This window comes from Haliaeetus leucocephalus, unplaced genomic scaffold (assembly GCF_000737465.1).
Source record: "Haliaeetus leucocephalus isolate CR32 unplaced genomic scaffold, Haliaeetus_leucocephalus-4.0 Scaffold830, whole genome shotgun sequence".
NCBI lineage: Eukaryota > Metazoa > Chordata > Aves > Accipitriformes > Accipitridae > Haliaeetus > Haliaeetus leucocephalus.
In genome coordinates this window covers 4,435,031-4,452,478 of record NW_010973266.1, presented here as the reverse complement: position 1 = coordinate 4,452,478, position 17,448 = coordinate 4,435,031, and the positions used below count along the sequence as shown (strand labels likewise).

The window sequence follows — 17,448 nt, the reverse complement described above, 5'->3', positions numbered from 1 at the left end:
ATGTGCTCAGATACCTGTCAATGGAGAATCCTCAGTGGGTAATTCAGTCACCTAACTTGGCCTCCTGTCCTGAGTCACTCACTTATAGCCTTTCCAGGGGTGTAAGGAAAAACTGAGGTGATTACACTGAAATAGGTCTCTCAAAGAAGGTGGTATGGATGCTCTTCATGAGCCACAGTTCAGCCCTGTGCTGATGCAAGATTGCAAAGGGCACTGGAAGTCACTGAACTTGCCATGCTGAATCCCCCAGTTGACTTTGAAAATATTCATCAGCAGTGTCTCTGTGCTGCTACAGCACTGGGTGAGGCATCTCTTGAATTTCAGCTGTTGGTGATCTTTTTTCTGTAGACAGTGCAAAGTAAGCAGTTGTGTGGATGTATTTCATCAATTGCTAGAGGGTGAGAGATGTAGCTGCTCTTCTGAGGAGGAATTGTAGCAGCTTTTAGAGAACCTGGAGGCACCCTGGTGTATAAGCACAGCAGATGCCAGCCTCCAACCCTTCAAAGTCAGCATTCAAGTGTGAGCTAGACCTTGATGAAACAATCCACATGTTTGCAGGTGGCAGTGGGAGGATTAAATAGCTGTAGTTTTGTAAGCCACTAGGAAAAGGACTTCTGTTGCTTTACAAGCAAGTCTGAGATCCTCTTAAAAAACCCATGGAAGTCATGGAGAATTTGGATTTTGATGTGTGCAAGTCCCAAGTGAATGAATGAGTGTTGCAAGAGGCCAGTAGGATTATAGGCACTGCTCATCTTTTTGTCTCCTCCCTTGCAAGATCTCAGAGATGAGAACTGTTGGTTTATCTGCTGTGTGTAGCCATGTGTTCCTGTCTGAACTGTAAAGAAATGATTTTCAATAGTGAAAGAAATGCAAACCAAACAAAAAAAATCCAACAGGCCGTGCTTGGATAAAGGGCTGTTGGTGTAGATTTGTGATGCAGTTTGATCTTCCAGCATCTTCAAGTTACTAATGGTGAGGAGGATCAGGTGGTCCAAAAATTCCCTGTTTCAGCCAACGGTCAGCCAGGTTTCTTCTTCCAGGTTTGAATCTTGCCCACGTTTGTAGTGGCTAAGGTGTGATACTGGATGTGGCTAATGGCCTGTGTGACGTAAATGACTCCTTGCTATTTGAGTGGTACTTAAAGATCCCGTCTCTGAAAGTTGGCATTAGCATCTCTGCAGGTTGATTCATATGTGTGAAACTGTTATACATAGGGGAACGCTTTCATGCTGGTGGCTTGAGAATTGCTATACATGAGGAATAAGAAGCTAGGAGAGTTTTTATTTGCTACTATAGAAACGCCACCAATTTATCAAAGTAGCTGCGATGCACAAACTCCACTCGAACTATGTTGGAGATGGGGGTAGATGTTCCTCTGGCTGCGAGTAAAGTGTGGTGGCCAAAAAGATGGAAGGGGAGAACCCAAGGATACACTGAGAAATGGCTGGGCTGGTGTGTATGGCGAAGACCTGCAAACACAGCTGTGCTTTTGAAGCGACAGATCAATTCTTTTGATAGTTTGAACATCAAAAGACATTTTTAATTGTTCTCTGAACATTAAAGGTAAATTCTAACCTCCTGCTTTCACATGCAGGTAAAATCCAGTCAGGGATTTTGAATGTTTTCCTAAAAACAATTCAGTTAGATGTAGTCTGAGTTTTTAAACAGGAGGTTATTAATGCCAGCACTGAGTAATGACAAATCCCAACTGCCTTGAAGGAGTTATTCTTATCTGTTGTGTGATGTATGGGCTTAAAAAAGACTATGCATGTTTAGCTTGAGGAAACTGTAGTGACAACTTTTTTTCAGTGGTTCAATAGACCGTAATGGGCATGAAAACCCTTCTTAGTTTGTGGTTATTGATCCAGTTGAGTAGAACTTATCAGCAGGAAGGAGCAGTTAAATCCATTGTGTTGCCTTACCTGACACTCACGCTCTGATCCTACAACATGGGCAAAAAATCCTTACTGCTTCTCAGTTAGAAGGACAAGGAGGAAATGTTGAACCAACAGCAGAATGGCTAATGTATGTAAAATAACCAAGTTCTGTGTTATGTAATACCATCTTTCAAAATGAAATACAGAATCAACCTTTGTTTAAGACTTGCAACGTGATGAATGCAAAAATGCCTTTGTACCCTGTGCGTATAAAAGTATTTATTTATTTGGTCATTCATTGATGTAGACAGCTCTAAAACTGACTTGCTGGTTTTGTTTTTTTAAATGCTGTTTTTCATTTAAAAATATAGATTTTTGGGGGGGATATTCTGAGCTCAGTTTTCACCACGAGCATATTTTTTTAAATGATTGATAATTTAGGTAATATGAACGTGAGTTCTGAATGAGTTGATCTGGTAGGTAAGTTCTCTGACTTGAGGAAGGTAGATTATAAATTGGATTAATTGTTCACCTAACTAGAAGAGCCTTGTTGACGCAAAGGGCCATATACAAAAACCAGCCACAAGCCAGCTTTGTTTTTAACATGCAGAATCAGTGTAATTGGGTGGACCTTAACAAGGTGCCTACCTTGGGCAAGTAGGTTGATTTTCGTTGAAGTTTTAGTTTATTCCATAGAAAACGAAAGTGTCAGAGTCACTGAAGCAGAATGCCCTCCTCCTGAAAATGGAGTGATTTACATTTAGCATCTGTTTTGGGCTGAGAGTGGGAATTGGCTTTGTAATTTCTTCTGTCATGCCACTGTCAGAAAATTAAGCTGTTTACGCTAGACTATAGAAGGTTAATGGCTGTTCTAGCAAAGGTCAAGTGGTCATTTTAAAGGGAGGCTGTGCTGAATAATCGAAAATGGCAGAAGGATAAGGCATAAAATCTTAACTGGCTGCTCATCCTACCTTTTTTTCCTGTCATATAGAAACCTGTCTTTGCTCTGATCAGGAGAGCTTGGAAGACCTGCGTTAATGTGAATTGCTATTCCAGAAAAACACTGTAAAGATTCTAACTAATCTTATGAGCTTCATGGCAATAGCAACATTTTTAGAAGGAACAAAATTTAGCTTCGACGGCTTTCTTAGTCCCGATAAGCAGTGCCCTGGCTTTCCTCATGTGGGAGGCTGGTGACAAGCAATGATGGTCAACTGTTTGGGGTCCCTTTCCAGATGTACTGAAGAAGGTGTTACAGCTGCTGGTTGGTGCCAGCCCTCATCTTGTATCTGTCAAGGGGTCTCCATCACTGATTAAAGGAAGAGCAATGTAACTGCTGTCCTTTGCAAGCAGCTAGTACTCTGTGCAATAAAATACAGGCCAAGTTCATCCTTGATATAAGCTAGTTGAAATCCCTTTGAACCAGTGGAGTTGCGTCCCAGATGCCAGATGGGCATCCGGTCTGAGGTCTTTTCCCCAGCATTGCACAGTACTGAGCCTGTCTTTTACTTAATTCCTGGTGTTAAATTAAGGCTCCAGAGTTTATGATGACTTGACTTTTTGTTGCAGCCATATGGACATCTATATAGGCACAGAAATAATAAAATGTGGTTTCTTTGTATTTAACTGCCATTTCATTGGAACTTTATCACTTTCATTTCCAGACGCTACTATAAAGAAACCGATGGTCTGAAACTTGATGTTGGAGCGTATATGAAGGCATTAGAGGTATTTTATAGCTTGCATTATGCTTACTCGCTCTGTGCACCTTGTTAAAAGAGTAACTGGTATAAATATGGGTCGTCTTCTGTAATTACTCACCTTGGTGGAGGAAGTTTCCACAGATTGAAACTCATTTGCTGCATTCTAAAGACGGGTGGATTCATTTGTTTTCTGGCTTCGTTCATTTTTTAAATTTTATTTAAAATGTGAACTTTTACCATTGTGGTACCTTTATTGGAAGTGAGGTCCTTGCAAGAAGGAGTCAGAAAAGAAAAACATGGAATGTTGTCTGCAAGAAATCCAAGAAAAACTGAAGGTCCGTTTTATGTTTGGTGTAGCGTTGTTAACGTAGCCCTTGCCCTTTACAGTTTACAGCAAAAGGCCTTTATTCAGCAAGACACTTAAGTGCAATCCTGTTTTTAAGCCTGATTAAATCAGTGCAGAACTGGAACCCACAGATAAGCCAACCTAAAGGTGAGAGAAGGAGAGAATCATTATGCTCCCTTTTAGAGGCTTGCAGAGATATAAAAAAATAAACGCAGAATGAATGCAGAGACTAAAGCAAAGTAGGGAGTATACAAGCACAGAAGATAGCAGATATAATGTATGCTTGCCGCACGTTCGTTTGTATCCATGTGAGAGCTTTTGCCTCCCAAAATAAGTTCAGGCTTCTAGTTGTATAGGAACAAGCTAGAAAGACCTTATTTATTCAATTTTTTCAGCATGCTACTGATATTTAGTTGCAGGAGAATAAAGCTTTTCAGCTCAGGCTGGTCACCTGAACCACTGAAAATATGCCAGATGGTTGAAGAAACCCTCTACATCTCTTAAGGCATTTCAGTACTTTTCATCATTTCATATGAAGGATATTTGCTACTTCTTTGAGAGTGATGCCCTGACAAAAACGAGCAATACTGGAACTGAGTCTGAAGACTGCTCTCGTGATAGAGAAAGTAACAGGTTTGTAACCTGACATGTTTCAGGAGGACTTTCTCTCCTGCCAGAGGACATAAAACGCTTCTGTTATCCAAATGCTCTGATATTCACCTTCACCTGCTAATCCATTGTGTTATTTAAGGGCAAAAATCAATAGTCACATACTTTTTATACAATTGACTGGACTTAGAGATGAACAAATCCTTTTCTGATCAGCATTTTTTGTGTGTGTCTCTCTTTTCTTTTTTTGCAGTATGCTTGTGATGTTCAAGCTGAGGTACTGGGAAAACCAGCAAAAATGTTTTTTGAGTCAGCCTTAGCAGAAATGGGAGTTCCACCACAGCAGGTAAGGTTTCTGATGCCGTGACCACTGGCTGTGCCATATAGTTATGCCCACTGATGCATTTTTTTCTGGTTTGCTGTCTTTCAGAGAAAGTTGTAGAAGAGGTTGAAGGGAATGTGGCCAGGGGGACATGGTAAACTTGGGGTGGATACACAAACGTTTTTTCCAAACCCAGTGTGTTATACATGGTGTAGAGAAATATTTATATTCAGGATCTTCCTATGAATTACTCAAAAAGGAAAAGGAAAATTGTTGAAAAAATGCTTCAGAGGGAAGACGACCCATGTTTGCTCATTCTATCAAATAATGTGAAGTAGACAAAAGAGAACTGACAGCCAAGAGGGTAAATGCTAGCAGGTGGGGACTTGCTGAATTTCTTCTGCCTTGTTCTTACTTCCTACCCTCCTGAAAGGCATGGCATTATTTTCTCTGCTTTTTTGAGGTTCTTTTTGATTGCCTGCTATTTCCCTTTTCATTCCCTGTGTCCCTCTTTGTTCTGACTTGTGCCCTCCATACCTCTACCCAATTTAGAGTCTTCCATCTCTCCATTCTCTACTGTGGTTTCTCCTTCTACTTGTACTCTTGCGTTGTGCTTTCTTGTTCACCTTCCTCCCAAACCGTATAGTTCAAAAGAACATGCACTTCTGTTGTGAAATTCCTTTACTTTGAGGCTAAAGAAAACAATACAAAAGAATAAAAGTTAGGTTTCCCAAGGAATTATGGAAAATGATATGCCTCACAAGGTGAGCGGTGCCCCAATGCATGGTAGTCTGCTTGGTGACTGGAGGCTGCAGCATGGTGGAATTGCAGCCAAAATGTTATTTATTTCCTTTGGTGTCACACTGACTACCTTTTTTTTAATAAAAGGGAAAGGCAGAAATAAAATATTTTCTAATTTAGGTGAATGGGAAGCACTGACTGATCCCAAAATTCCTCCTGTGTTATTGTATTCATCAAGCTTTCCAGAAACACGCTGAATGTGTGATGCTCCCTGCTTACTTAGTACAGCCCATTTTTTTTTCCCTGCTCTGTAGTTGTGGCCAGATCCTCTTTGTTGATTTGTTGTTATGTCACACAGGACATAAGGATGAGTATGAGATGACTCACAGACAGCAGTGAATTACAACGTAATAATTCCATCAGGAGGTTCTGGTGACATTATAAACAACAGGAGTGAAGTTTGGGTGGCTTGTAGTTCCCTAGAGCCTGGAGATGAAATTATGGCCCTGTAATTCAGTATGTGCTTGGGTTTTACTTTATTATAGAGTGGAGAGATGGAAAAGACCTAGTAGGCCATCTAATCTATCTCCTTCCCTGTGCAGGAGTGTTCCCTGCTCCACATTTATTAATGTTTTGTCCAGAGTAGTTTTCAGTGAGCCAAACAACTGGGCTTCTGTAAGTACACTAGGGACAGTGCTCACAGGCGAGTAGGTCTTGTGGGCAGGCAGCTTTTTCTGAGATTCATTGGGATACTTCCTTTTTAAACTGCATCTCCTTATTTCTAGTTTTATTCCAGGTAACAACCAAAATAACTGCTTGCCTTCCTGGATATTTTCTCCCTCCAATTACCTCCAGACTTGTTATCATTGCAGTAGTTGTCTCTTACTAAAACTGTGTGTTTAGTTCTCAGCAGCTTCCCTTGTGATTTGGTCCCTCTGCACGCTAACCTGCTGTGGTGCTCTTTTCTGTACTCCCTTCAGTTTGTCAATATCTTCCTAGTAACAAGATAGCTCAGCCTGAACATAATATCCCAGGTACAGCCATGGCAATTATTCAATCCATTCATCCAACCAACAAACCAAAAAAATCCATTTGAGACACAGAGTGGCATTTGAAGAAGTGGCTGGAAAAAAGAACAAAGAAAAAAAAACCAAACGACAGAGCTCAGCCCTTGGATACCGTTTGTCTAATCAGAGGGATGGTTTGTGTTTCCTTTCTGCTTATGTCATAAACGATCGACACATAGGAGTTGGAGGGAGGAGGGTTTTTTGGTTTTTTTTTTTTATCCTTGTGGCCCTGTATAGTGGCATTGCTTGCCCTTTTCCATAGGCAGGATGGCGCGGTTGTCCTCAGACACTGTTTTGCCCAGCTCATGGTATGCTGAGACCGTGTCAGCCCCTGGCACCAAGGGAGGGTATCGTTACGGGGATGTGACAGCACACCAGAACTTCTGTCTCAAAAACTGCTCCAGGGAGCAGAATTTGATATAATGCATCACCAAGCTGGCAAAAATGGTCGCATAGGGTGAGCCTCGGTGAGTGGTTCCTATCGACTTCAAGAGGATTTGTTTTGGGGATGGAAAAGCAGTAATAGTCCCCAGCAGAGACTACTATTTATTCACTCTCTGCTATTTGCCAGATACTCATAGTGCTACTAGTGACTATATTTTCACACAGATTTTTTTCTGTATAGTTTCTAGTGTTAAATGCCATCAATTTGTTATAGTCATATGTCTAGTCTGTAGGTGTAATTTTTTGTATTCAGAGAGATTCGAGATGAAGGGAGTATGTGCCTAACCAAGGAGGAGCACAGTAGACACCACCGCATAATGGCACCAGTCACTCCGTGCTTTGACTAGGCCAGGTTGGATGGGGCTTTGAGCAACCTGGTCTAGTGGAAGGTGTCCCTGCCCATGGCAGGGGGGCTGGAACCAGATGACCTTTAAGGTCCCTTCCAATCCAAACCATTCTATGATTCTATGATGATTGGAAAAAATAGTCCATGCTGCTGGAGTTAAAACCTGGATCATGATGCACATGGCGTAGGAGGGACAAATTGCAGCAAAGCAAACTACCTTAATTCTGACATATTTTCTTAACTTTTGAGTGCTTGACCTTGCAACTTTAATGTTCTTTTGAGAAGAATTTGTAGTTGTTTTAGTTCATCATACATAATATTAACTCAGTATATGCAGTTCAGTGAGTTCCTTAGTAATGCACTGTATTACATTTTAATCTGTCTCCTGAATGAGCTATACTTCTCTGCATTTGTAATGACATGAAAAGGACTGGGTTTACTTGCCTTTACTTTTATAAAATGTTTGCCAATAATTTATTCCACCTGTGGAATGCATTTAATCCATACCATCATTAAACCATTTTAGATGAGCTGTGCTTTTGAAAACATACTACAATTTTCTTTCACCTGACTTTTAATGAAAAATACCTTTTTAATAAAGCTGTCTCACCGCAGTAATTCTAGACAGTGGCAAATCTTAAATTTCTCAAGCTGCTTTAATCAATAAAGTTATCACCAGTCGTTTCCCTTGATAACTGCTTCTTACCGAGACCCTGACTTTGCCTTCTGCTGCTGAGATGTTTTCAACCTGCACTTAGAATAGGAGGAACTCCCCAAAGTCCAATTTTCATTTTAACCTTTCCTCAATGGCCTAGAAATAACAGATTGCCGGTATTACTTTAATAGATTGGAAATTTAAACCTCTTAGAGGTAACCAGACCTATCTTAGGATTCAGTAATATGACAAAGAATAACACATCTTAAAGGTTACTGAAATGCCTAATTCATGTGTTTTAAGGCAGCTGTAACAGTGGATGATTTTTACAGCTTTACAATAAAACCTAAATAATGTTAAGGTTCCGGTAGTTTTATATAATCATAAAAAGTTCTCTCTGTAGCAAATTGTCCTGCTTTAATGGGAGTTATGACAGGTCATACTGGAGTGCATAAACTACTGGTAGTTAACCAATTCCCATTTCTGCCACCTGCAAGTCTCAGGTGGGAGTTAGTGGCGCATGAGAGCAGAGGGAGGTCACCCCGAGAGTGGCATGTGCCGTGCTGGCATCCCCTCTCTGCTCACCGGCCACGACGGGGGAAGGTTTTCCATGTCAGATAGAAGAGTTAAGTGCCCAAGTGAAGCTTCAAGTCCTGCTGAAAGCTTATTGAAACCTGGCTGGCCCTGCAGCCTTTGGAAATCTGCCCTGGAGGTTTAATGTATTTCTTTGTTTCACCTGCCTTGTTGTACACTTTCTCCCAGATCAGAGGCCACATGTGCCGCCCTTTGTGTGTTTGATGTTTGCACAGCCAGTAGTTACGAGATAGAACATAATTAACAATAATATGGGATCATATAATATATCATATTAACAATAATATGGGCCAAGGAGAATAGGGAGAAAAGTAAATGCATCGTATTTCTTGTGTAAAGGAGTTTAATACATTAATCAAGATTTTGTATGTAAGCTTTATTTCCTCTTGTCCCTGGCACATTTAGCTTGATTAAGGTAATTAAGCCTGTAGCAAGAATCTGTTTAGGCATAAATATGTTTGACTGTAGAAGCATTCACTGTGTTAAATATTCTGTTGAAGTTAGCACACTTCCTTCTGTGCATCTCTCTGTGTGTTCCGTAGGCTTCAGCCTCTGAAATATTGTACCTGAGCTTGTCCTAGTAAACACTGCATTGCAACACAAGCATGGCTAGGTAGTACAGAAATTGTTGTCTTTCTGCCTCATTCATTTTCTTACTCCATGATTCTTTCAGATAAAACATTTTTCTGTGATTTTAGCGAATATTAAAACTCTGTTTGCAGGCAAAAGATATGCAAGGTTCCCACCCTACCAGTATCTCTGAAAGCTTATTAGTGTTGGCTGCTTCTGTGGGTAAGAGGAGTCAGTCCCCACCTCCATTCAGCTCTGGGTCTGTGGCCCTGACAACACCAGTAGGATTGCTGACTGTGATGGTGATCTCTGTGCCACAGAGGTTTGTCCAGTGGGGATTATATTGTGCCTTCCCACCCCCAAATTCTTGGAGGTCATGTTCATCTCCTCCGTTATCACTGCCCATCTGGGTTGAGTTTGATGGGGGCTCTTCAAGAGCAGTGGTTTCACTCTGCTTTGGCACACGTGTGCTTTATTTACTGCATGTGTACAACCACACACACCATCTCTCCCCAGCCATATGGTTTAGGAAAATATAAATGACTCCCATCTTAATTCTTTGATGATTTATCTTAAAACCAGAGAGACTGACTCACTGCATTTTTGCCCTTCTTTTTAGTAAATATTTAGCCAATCTAAGAAAAGCAACTTCCGCAGAATAATTGAACAGATTAATGGTGTGATCCCTGTGTAAAATGTGAACACGAATGGGGATCTTTTAATTCTTGCTTTCAGTGGGTAAGTGACCTTTCAGTTTTATATCTTTCTCTCTGTTCTTACCATATTGCAGTTAGAGAGGAAGTTAAACCCAGGTTTGACAGGTAGAGTTTTTTTATTTCCCTTGACAGTGCACCTTTTGACCTCTATCTTCTTGCCAATGATTTTTTAAATCCTAAATGATTTGGGAATAATTGCTCCTCCTTTAGTGATTATTGCCCTTCACCGATAGTAAATCTGTGAAATCCCCGGGGGCCGGAGTACATTTTTGTATGCGTATGCCACAAGCTGGCCCGGACAGGCATCACTGCTCATCTGCAGCTGCACTTGCAGAGCTGCTGGGCATCTTGCAGGAAAACTTACCTGGATGGGGTAAAATACAGCCCTGACGAACAAGCGAGTGCTCGGTGGGCTGTTCTGCTCTGCCCTTTCTTGTTTTCAGAGGAAATTCATTTTTAGGGTTTTGAGAACCCAGGACTGAAATTTGCTTTAATTCAGAAATCTCATCCTGAATGTCTGGGTTCAGGCTGAGCAAGGGTGTGCAGGTGGCAGAGGGCAGGTCTGCTCCTGGGGTCCCCCCTGCAGCTGTTCCCTGTCTGCCTTGGGGAGGTGTTGAAAGGAATTTTATAAGAAGAGGGAATTATAAACTATTAAAGCCAGTGGTTGAGAATGATTAAATATCTCAAAGCAGCCTGGGGAGAAATTGGTAACGGTAGTTGGCTGGGAGCAGTGTTGCCAGGTTCTTTGCAGCTCTGCAGGTAACAGTGGGATTATTGTGTTTTCTCATCTCTGTATATATGCTTTATTTATTAATTACTTAAAATTAGCCCATCATTTTCTTCCCATTTCATACTGGATTGCTTGTTTGGAGGAGTGCTAAGGAAAGGTGAACTATCTACAAGGAAGGCATCTTATTAGGAACACACATGTTTCCATGAGCAGAGTGGATAAGGTAAACGGTCCAATAATAAAGGGGTAGAAAAGACTGAGCCCTCCATCGTCTGGTGGCTTTGAAGTGGTTTGTGAGCAGAGAGCTGGAAAGGCAGAGCTACCTGTCCCAAAGCCTGCTGCTGCTCCTTCCCTGTGGGCATGTTCTCCCCAGCTCTGACGCTTTTGTCACAACTCCTTATGTCTTTCTGCTCCTTAAAGGAGCTCTCAAAGCCTAGCCACAGCGGTGATTCTTCTAGGCAGAATGAAGCACAGGTAGGCATGTATAAACTGTTTCAAAATAAACTACTTCACTGTGGTACCAGACAAATGAGCCTTGACTTGAGAGGGCATCCTGTTACATCCCATCACCTGAGGGAAGATGATCATCCCTCACGTGAACAGTATTAAAAAACAACATGGAAGATAGACTGGGCTGGTAACTAGTCTATATAATCTTGCACACCGCACCTGATGTGTTACTCAAAAGAGGATTTAGTTTTTATCAGCTGAAGCTGTTCCAGATATATGTGTTGATAGCTCAGTTTGGTTTATGAATGCTCTCAGAAAATCTTCTGTTCATTTGCAGCTTTAGGTATATCCTGAGATTTCCTTTACATGCTATGTAATAAGTGGGAGAAGATTCTGTTGTAATTAGATTATTAATAAAAATAGCTCTGGAGCTTTAGTATTTTTAGACTTCTTCAATATGTATGATTTAGTCCTGCCCAGCAGACTGCTTACGGAGTGGGAACCAAAGTGTGGGTGACACAGAAGATGAACGGGCTCTTGTATGGTTGCATGCTATGTAGAAAAGACATGCTTCCATGTGAAGGCAAAGGAAGAAGAGGATTTTATATTAGGCGGAACTGGTAACTGGAATGGCTCCTGCAACACAGACTTTCTGTATGGTTTTGACCTTAAAGCTGCAGCCAGCTGTATGAAAAGACTCAGCATTCCTGTAGATCGCTGCTTCTGGAGAAGCTGATCCCTGCTTCTGCCGTGTGCACCTCATTCCCATGACCTCTCTGACAAGGGCCTATTTATCAGTTCTCCACAGATGGAAAAATGCTGGCTTGGCTTTCTGTCCGTGCCCAGCAGAGTCTCCCTTGGTGCTGCCCTCAGTAACCCAACCACCATCTAAGGCAATCCTGGTGCCCTTGCAAATACGCCTTTAACCTCCCAAGCCCACATGTGGGACAAGGACCCGTCATGACAGACCCTAGAAAAAGCTCAAACCACACAAAATATAAGGGCAATTTCTTTAGTAAGAAAAGAAACGCTTTGCATAGGGACTCCATGTATCTGATATGCAGATGTGAAGATAATCAGAAGTGCTTGGAAGGAATGGGAATTCAGGCAGGAATTTCTAGAGTTGCAAGGTGCCACTTTTGGGAAAGCCTGGCAGTTATGTTTATAAAGCAGGAGGCTAAGTCAACAAGATGAAGATCAAGTGGCTAAAGATGCAACTAATTAATGTATTTTAGATAAAATTCAACTTTGATACAGAAGGTGCAAAAGCACACTTAAAATTGGATAGATGAACTAGATTACATATTTTCGAAGCTGGTGTGTTTCCCCAGTTTTAGGTGCTGCCTCTGTTCTCTTCAGAGTAATCCAGAATGCCTTTGGAAGGTTGAAAGCTGATTTTTTGCTTATTAATTGAAGATTACTGTTTTGTGTATATGCTGGGTTTTGTTGAAACTATAAAATGAGCCCCCCCAACTAGTTTTAAATTTGAAGAATAAAATAAATGTAATAATTGTTAATGCAGGATGGTAATAAGCACTTGAAATTTTGAAGGTGCAGTTGTTAATGAGAAAGACCCCTTGGTTGATAAGCTTCAATTTAACAAAGATCTTTATTTGTTAAAGATAGGAGCTCTGAAGTGAGCATGCATGCTACGCGTTTTCATCAGACACAGCCAGAAGGTCTTTTCAGTTACATTTTTTTTTGGTAATCTACTCAGTTGAGTTTATTGGTATTTGCACTGTAACACAAACCATGCAAGGCCTGTACATATCATATCAAGTTGTGCAAAAATAATAAATTAGATTTTACAGTGATTTTCCAAATTTCTATATCAACCTGAGCAGGGATTGGGACCAAGCTCTGCGAAGTTACACATCTCAGTGATCACAAGCTTAAGCTTTTGACTGGCTTTTAGAATACCAATTTTAAGGAAATGCTTAAAAAGTTAAGCTTAATTTAAACTGCATGGAGCATAACGTAAGTGCAGCATTAGGAACAGAATAGGACTAACTTAATAAAATTCAGCATTTTCTTTGAACTGTGCCAAATCACTTTGATTTTTGTGATTGATTACAAATTGGAGAGTTGTGTACTGCACTAGTACATTGCTCGACGAGCTATAGCATGAATTACATTCAAGGTAGGATGACTTTTAATCAATACGATGACAATATTATCTTGTTTAATTTGTCTGATGGCAGTATTAAACATCAAATCAAGCTGTTTGTTATGTCAAAGGAGTGTGACGTATGGCGGAAATAAAATTCACCTGACGCCAGTTTTTCTGTATTTCATTGCTTTGACAGGCCATCATGATTGGAGATGATATTGTGAATGATGTAGGAGGTGCCCAGCGGTGCGGTATGAGAGCTCTGCAAGTGCGGACAGGGAAGTACAGGTCAGTGTACGCTCTACGTCCTGCGCTCCATGGGGGCAATCGTGGAAAGAGGGGAAGTAACCGTAGGTAATGATTTTTGTATTTACCTTTCTGCCAAATGACACTGCACTCTGATTTCCTTACAACACATTAATTTCTGAAAGAAAAGGAGTTACAGTTTGGAACCTTGTACACATTCAAAGCGAATGCACAAGACCAGATTTTTTCCATGCCTTTTCCAGATCTTTTTCCATTGGTGGCACAAATTTGCTGTCAGTGCATGCTTGCATTTGTTGTCTGAACAAACACCAACTTGTACAGCAGTTAGGCTTGGGTGGATGATGACATTTTCATTTGCAAAACACAATTTGGGAAAACACTGTGTGCATGAAAGTGGCAGGAAGGGGAAGACGAGTTGTCTTTGATCTTTTAAAGAAATATTTTCTGTTAAATTACTGCTATATTTTTTTCTATCACAGTACATAGAACTGGTGCGTTTCTTGGGTTTTGCTTATTTTTTTTGCTGCTGCGTGAAAGTGTTGTACACTTGATATAAGACGCGTCTGAAACTTCTAGCAGGGTTAAGATTATAAAATTAGACTGACGACTCAGTGATCTCTGTGGGTCATATCTCACAGCTTTATGAAGGACTCCATATGTCTGCTATTTCCTCCAGACATGTATTCAGCACTGAGATGTCTGAAATGCGAGAGCTGTTTCTCTACTTGTTTTACCGGAGAGCAGGCTTCTGCAGGCTCACTCTTCTCTTTCAAATGACCCCTCAAGTCCTTCTCCAGGCAGGTGTCTCCATGATCCTGTGCTTTCATTGACCCAAGAGCTACCTCCCTGCAGCTGCTGATAGGAGACCTGAGTGGAGTTATAAACAGGGCATGGTCCAGGGTTGACTGGTAGAAAATGAAGCCATCATGTGATGCTCAGGCCAGGTCAGGTTTGAGGTCAGCTCAAGGTGACTCTCCAAATGCAGTGCAGACGTCAGTCCCTACATTTAAAGTTTGGATTCCATAACACTCAAAATCTCCTCTTAACCATAACCATGCCTCTTTGTAGTATGACCATCTGTCATTTGACATAGTTTATATTTTTACAGTTTTTCTTGCATTTCAAATACTGAGACTGTAAAAGAAGGATCCACTTTGGGAGGGATGCAGCAAGTGAGAATGGTTCTTGCTGTAGACTATCTGAAAAGTTACTTTGTTAGTTTTCTAGTCAATCTGTTTTGCAATTTTCCTTTTAGTTTGTGTAAGGTGGGAAAGTAATACCCAGTGCCTTAATTCTAATGGACCAGTAAGTGATGGTTTCTGAGAAAAAAAAGACAAGTTACAAGTGTGTTTTATTTTGTGTATTTTTGCATCTCTAAGATAGTACACCTCAAAATCAGTTATCTATCGGAATAAAGCTCAAAAAATCCAAAAGATTAAAAAAGTAAGTATATAGTTCGTACTGTTGGGATTATTTGTCTGTAATCTGTGTAATCCTATTAATTTCCTAAAGGAGAAAATGAGGATTCAACGATTGATTTTACCCTGATATTAACGGGATCACTTTGTGAATCCACATTTTATTGTCACACAGATACAGGTGTCAGTGAAGGAGGTACCTTTGCTACTGAACAAGTATGTCCTGTGACGTACTTTGCCCATCATAAAATATGCCACAGGTGATGCTGCATCCAAACTGTTCAGGCAGCTGACATAAACTGTATATACACACACATAAATATGTATAATCCTATGCTGGGAAAACATTTTCTTGTATCAAGTTTGAGTCATGATTTCACAGCTGAAAGGGAGTCATCAGCTGTTCTAGATGGGGAAAAAAGATTGTTTTCCATTGTTATGTTTCCTGTTTCGATGTGTGGTTGCTGTTGTCTGAAATCACGTACTATTGTATGGCAGTGAAATACAGATGAGTGTCTTTCTAAATTGAGCATGTGGTGCCAGTCCTGTTGTTAGCAATTGCGAGCAAAATGAAATAGCTCTTGTTTGCCAAGAGAGGTCAGAGATGTATATATTTTTAAGAGTGACTGATTTAGTATATGTGGAAAATCAAAACACAGGGTGAGTACTGAGAAAGATGGAAAAAAACAAGTGCATGAAAGCTGGTGGGCAAGATAAATAAAAAATAACAGAAAATGTAATTATTTTATGGCGGGTTTAGTTTAAAGTCTGATATATAAGGTTAGGCATAGGTCCTCTCTTTCACTTGTATAGTAGTCCTTGCTGACACAGAGCTGTGTGCTACACCCAAGTACCTCTGGATGGCACCGTTAGTACATTCACTTCAGTATTAGCCACAGCTTCAGAACCTCCCCAGAATCTAAGGCTGTTTCTGCAAAAGTGTAAAGCACAAAGGCATCAGGGTTTTGCTGTAGCTGCTGAGTGTTGGTGTGGTGGGATTTCCACAGATCTCAGTTATGAGAGTCTTGCAGCTCAGGACATAAGTGATCACCCCAGCTGAGTTGTCTCTGTGTTTCTACAGCTGTGAGTATTTTTTTCCATTTCCACCACCACAACGGTGCCTCACTTCAGCAAAACGGAAGCAGAGCTGATTCGAGAATAAAATAAAAAATAACAGAGGAACTATCCCGAGGAATTGTTGCAGGTGCATTTCACAGCATACTGCTGGATACATGGAAATTACATTATTTGCACAGGTTATCCCAGTGAAGGCATTTTGCATGATGTTCGGGAGGTCCAGGGGATTCTGTTGTACCCCTCCATCCTCACCTACACGCTGTCCCCGACTGGCAGACATTGTCACCTCCGGTGCACGAATGTGCATCGGGGCAGCTCTCCTTATTTCAGGGGTCAGTGCAGTTCACGTGAACATCTTTGAGATCTGTTGCCCACCAAAAGGTAACGCACCGTAGCACAAAAGATGACATGTGAGCCAAGGCTTACTCTACTGTTTATTGTATTTCAAAGGGACTACAGCGATCACATGCAGATCGCAGGCTGCAGAGCAACTCGGTGCATCTTACTTGCTTTAATAAGCCAGAAGAAAAAGTCCCCTTTGGCCCTGAAAGCCTTTTGTGGAAAGAATCAGTTGAGCTGCTGCTGTGCAGAGGTCTCAGCAGTAGATAGGGGTGGACGGGTTTTCCGCGGGGCGGGCAGCCTCCAGCCGGGTGGAGGAAGCTGACTTCAGCCTGCAGCGTTGCAGGAGCCTTTCTCCGTGGTGGTGTTTGTGCCGTGTTGCTCAGTGACGGTGGTGACGGGTGCCAGCTCCCTGCTGAACTGAGGAACTGGTTTTGTGAATGTGGGGTGGTGGGGGTGGTTGGCTTGGCAGACGAGTCGAGGTCCGGAGGAGAAGCAGAAGGGGTATGCAGGGAGAGCCGGCGTAGCCCTGGGGCTGCCTTCCTGCATGGGCTCTCGCCCTCCTGGCTTCTGCAAGGTCTTCTTCAGTGTTGGCTGCTCCCAGGGTGAGATTCAAAGTGTGGATTATGGTGCTGCAAAAACATTTAGTTTTACACCACCTTGAATGGAGGTCCTGAAAGCTAGCTCCTTTGTCTTGCTTCTTTTGGATCTTTAAAGTTTAATAAAATTTGTGCAGCCAATTTCCTTTAGTATGACAAACTTTGCATGTTACTTACTCCTGCATCTATAGTTATCTTCTCGTCTAAAGCACTTAATCCTCCAGCAGGACTTAGTCTCAGGTGTTGAGCTCTTTCTCAGTAGCTAAACCAGGCATAGCATAGATTAGTCCATGAAATGCAGTAAATTCTAGCTGCGACATGGAGTAAAATTTCTGTTGGTGCAAGTCCGGGCAATAGTGGGAAGGTGTAGGGATAAGATGGTGTTTTGAGTTGACCTCAGCCAACATGGTTCTCTGACATGGGGAGAGTAGTTGGGTTGGCCAAGTACAGCCTTTCTCAGGTGTAAAA

At 41.4% G+C, this 17,448-nt stretch overlaps 1 protein-coding gene across 1 annotated transcript in view; it reads left to right on the top strand.

Annotated features, from left to right (window-relative positions):
- LHPP (phospholysine phosphohistidine inorganic pyrophosphate phosphatase) overlaps positions 1 to 17,448 on the top strand; it is an 88,775-nt gene that overhangs the window by 15,032 nt on the left and 56,295 nt on the right. Inside the window, exons 4-6 of the mRNA XM_010581985.1 lie at positions 3,542 to 3,605; positions 4,789 to 4,881; positions 13,477 to 13,568. Coding sequence (XP_010580287.1) covers positions 3,542 to 3,605; positions 4,789 to 4,881; positions 13,477 to 13,568 — 249 coding nt within the window. The remainder of the gene's footprint in view (positions 1 to 3,541; positions 3,606 to 4,788; positions 4,882 to 13,476; positions 13,569 to 17,448) is intronic.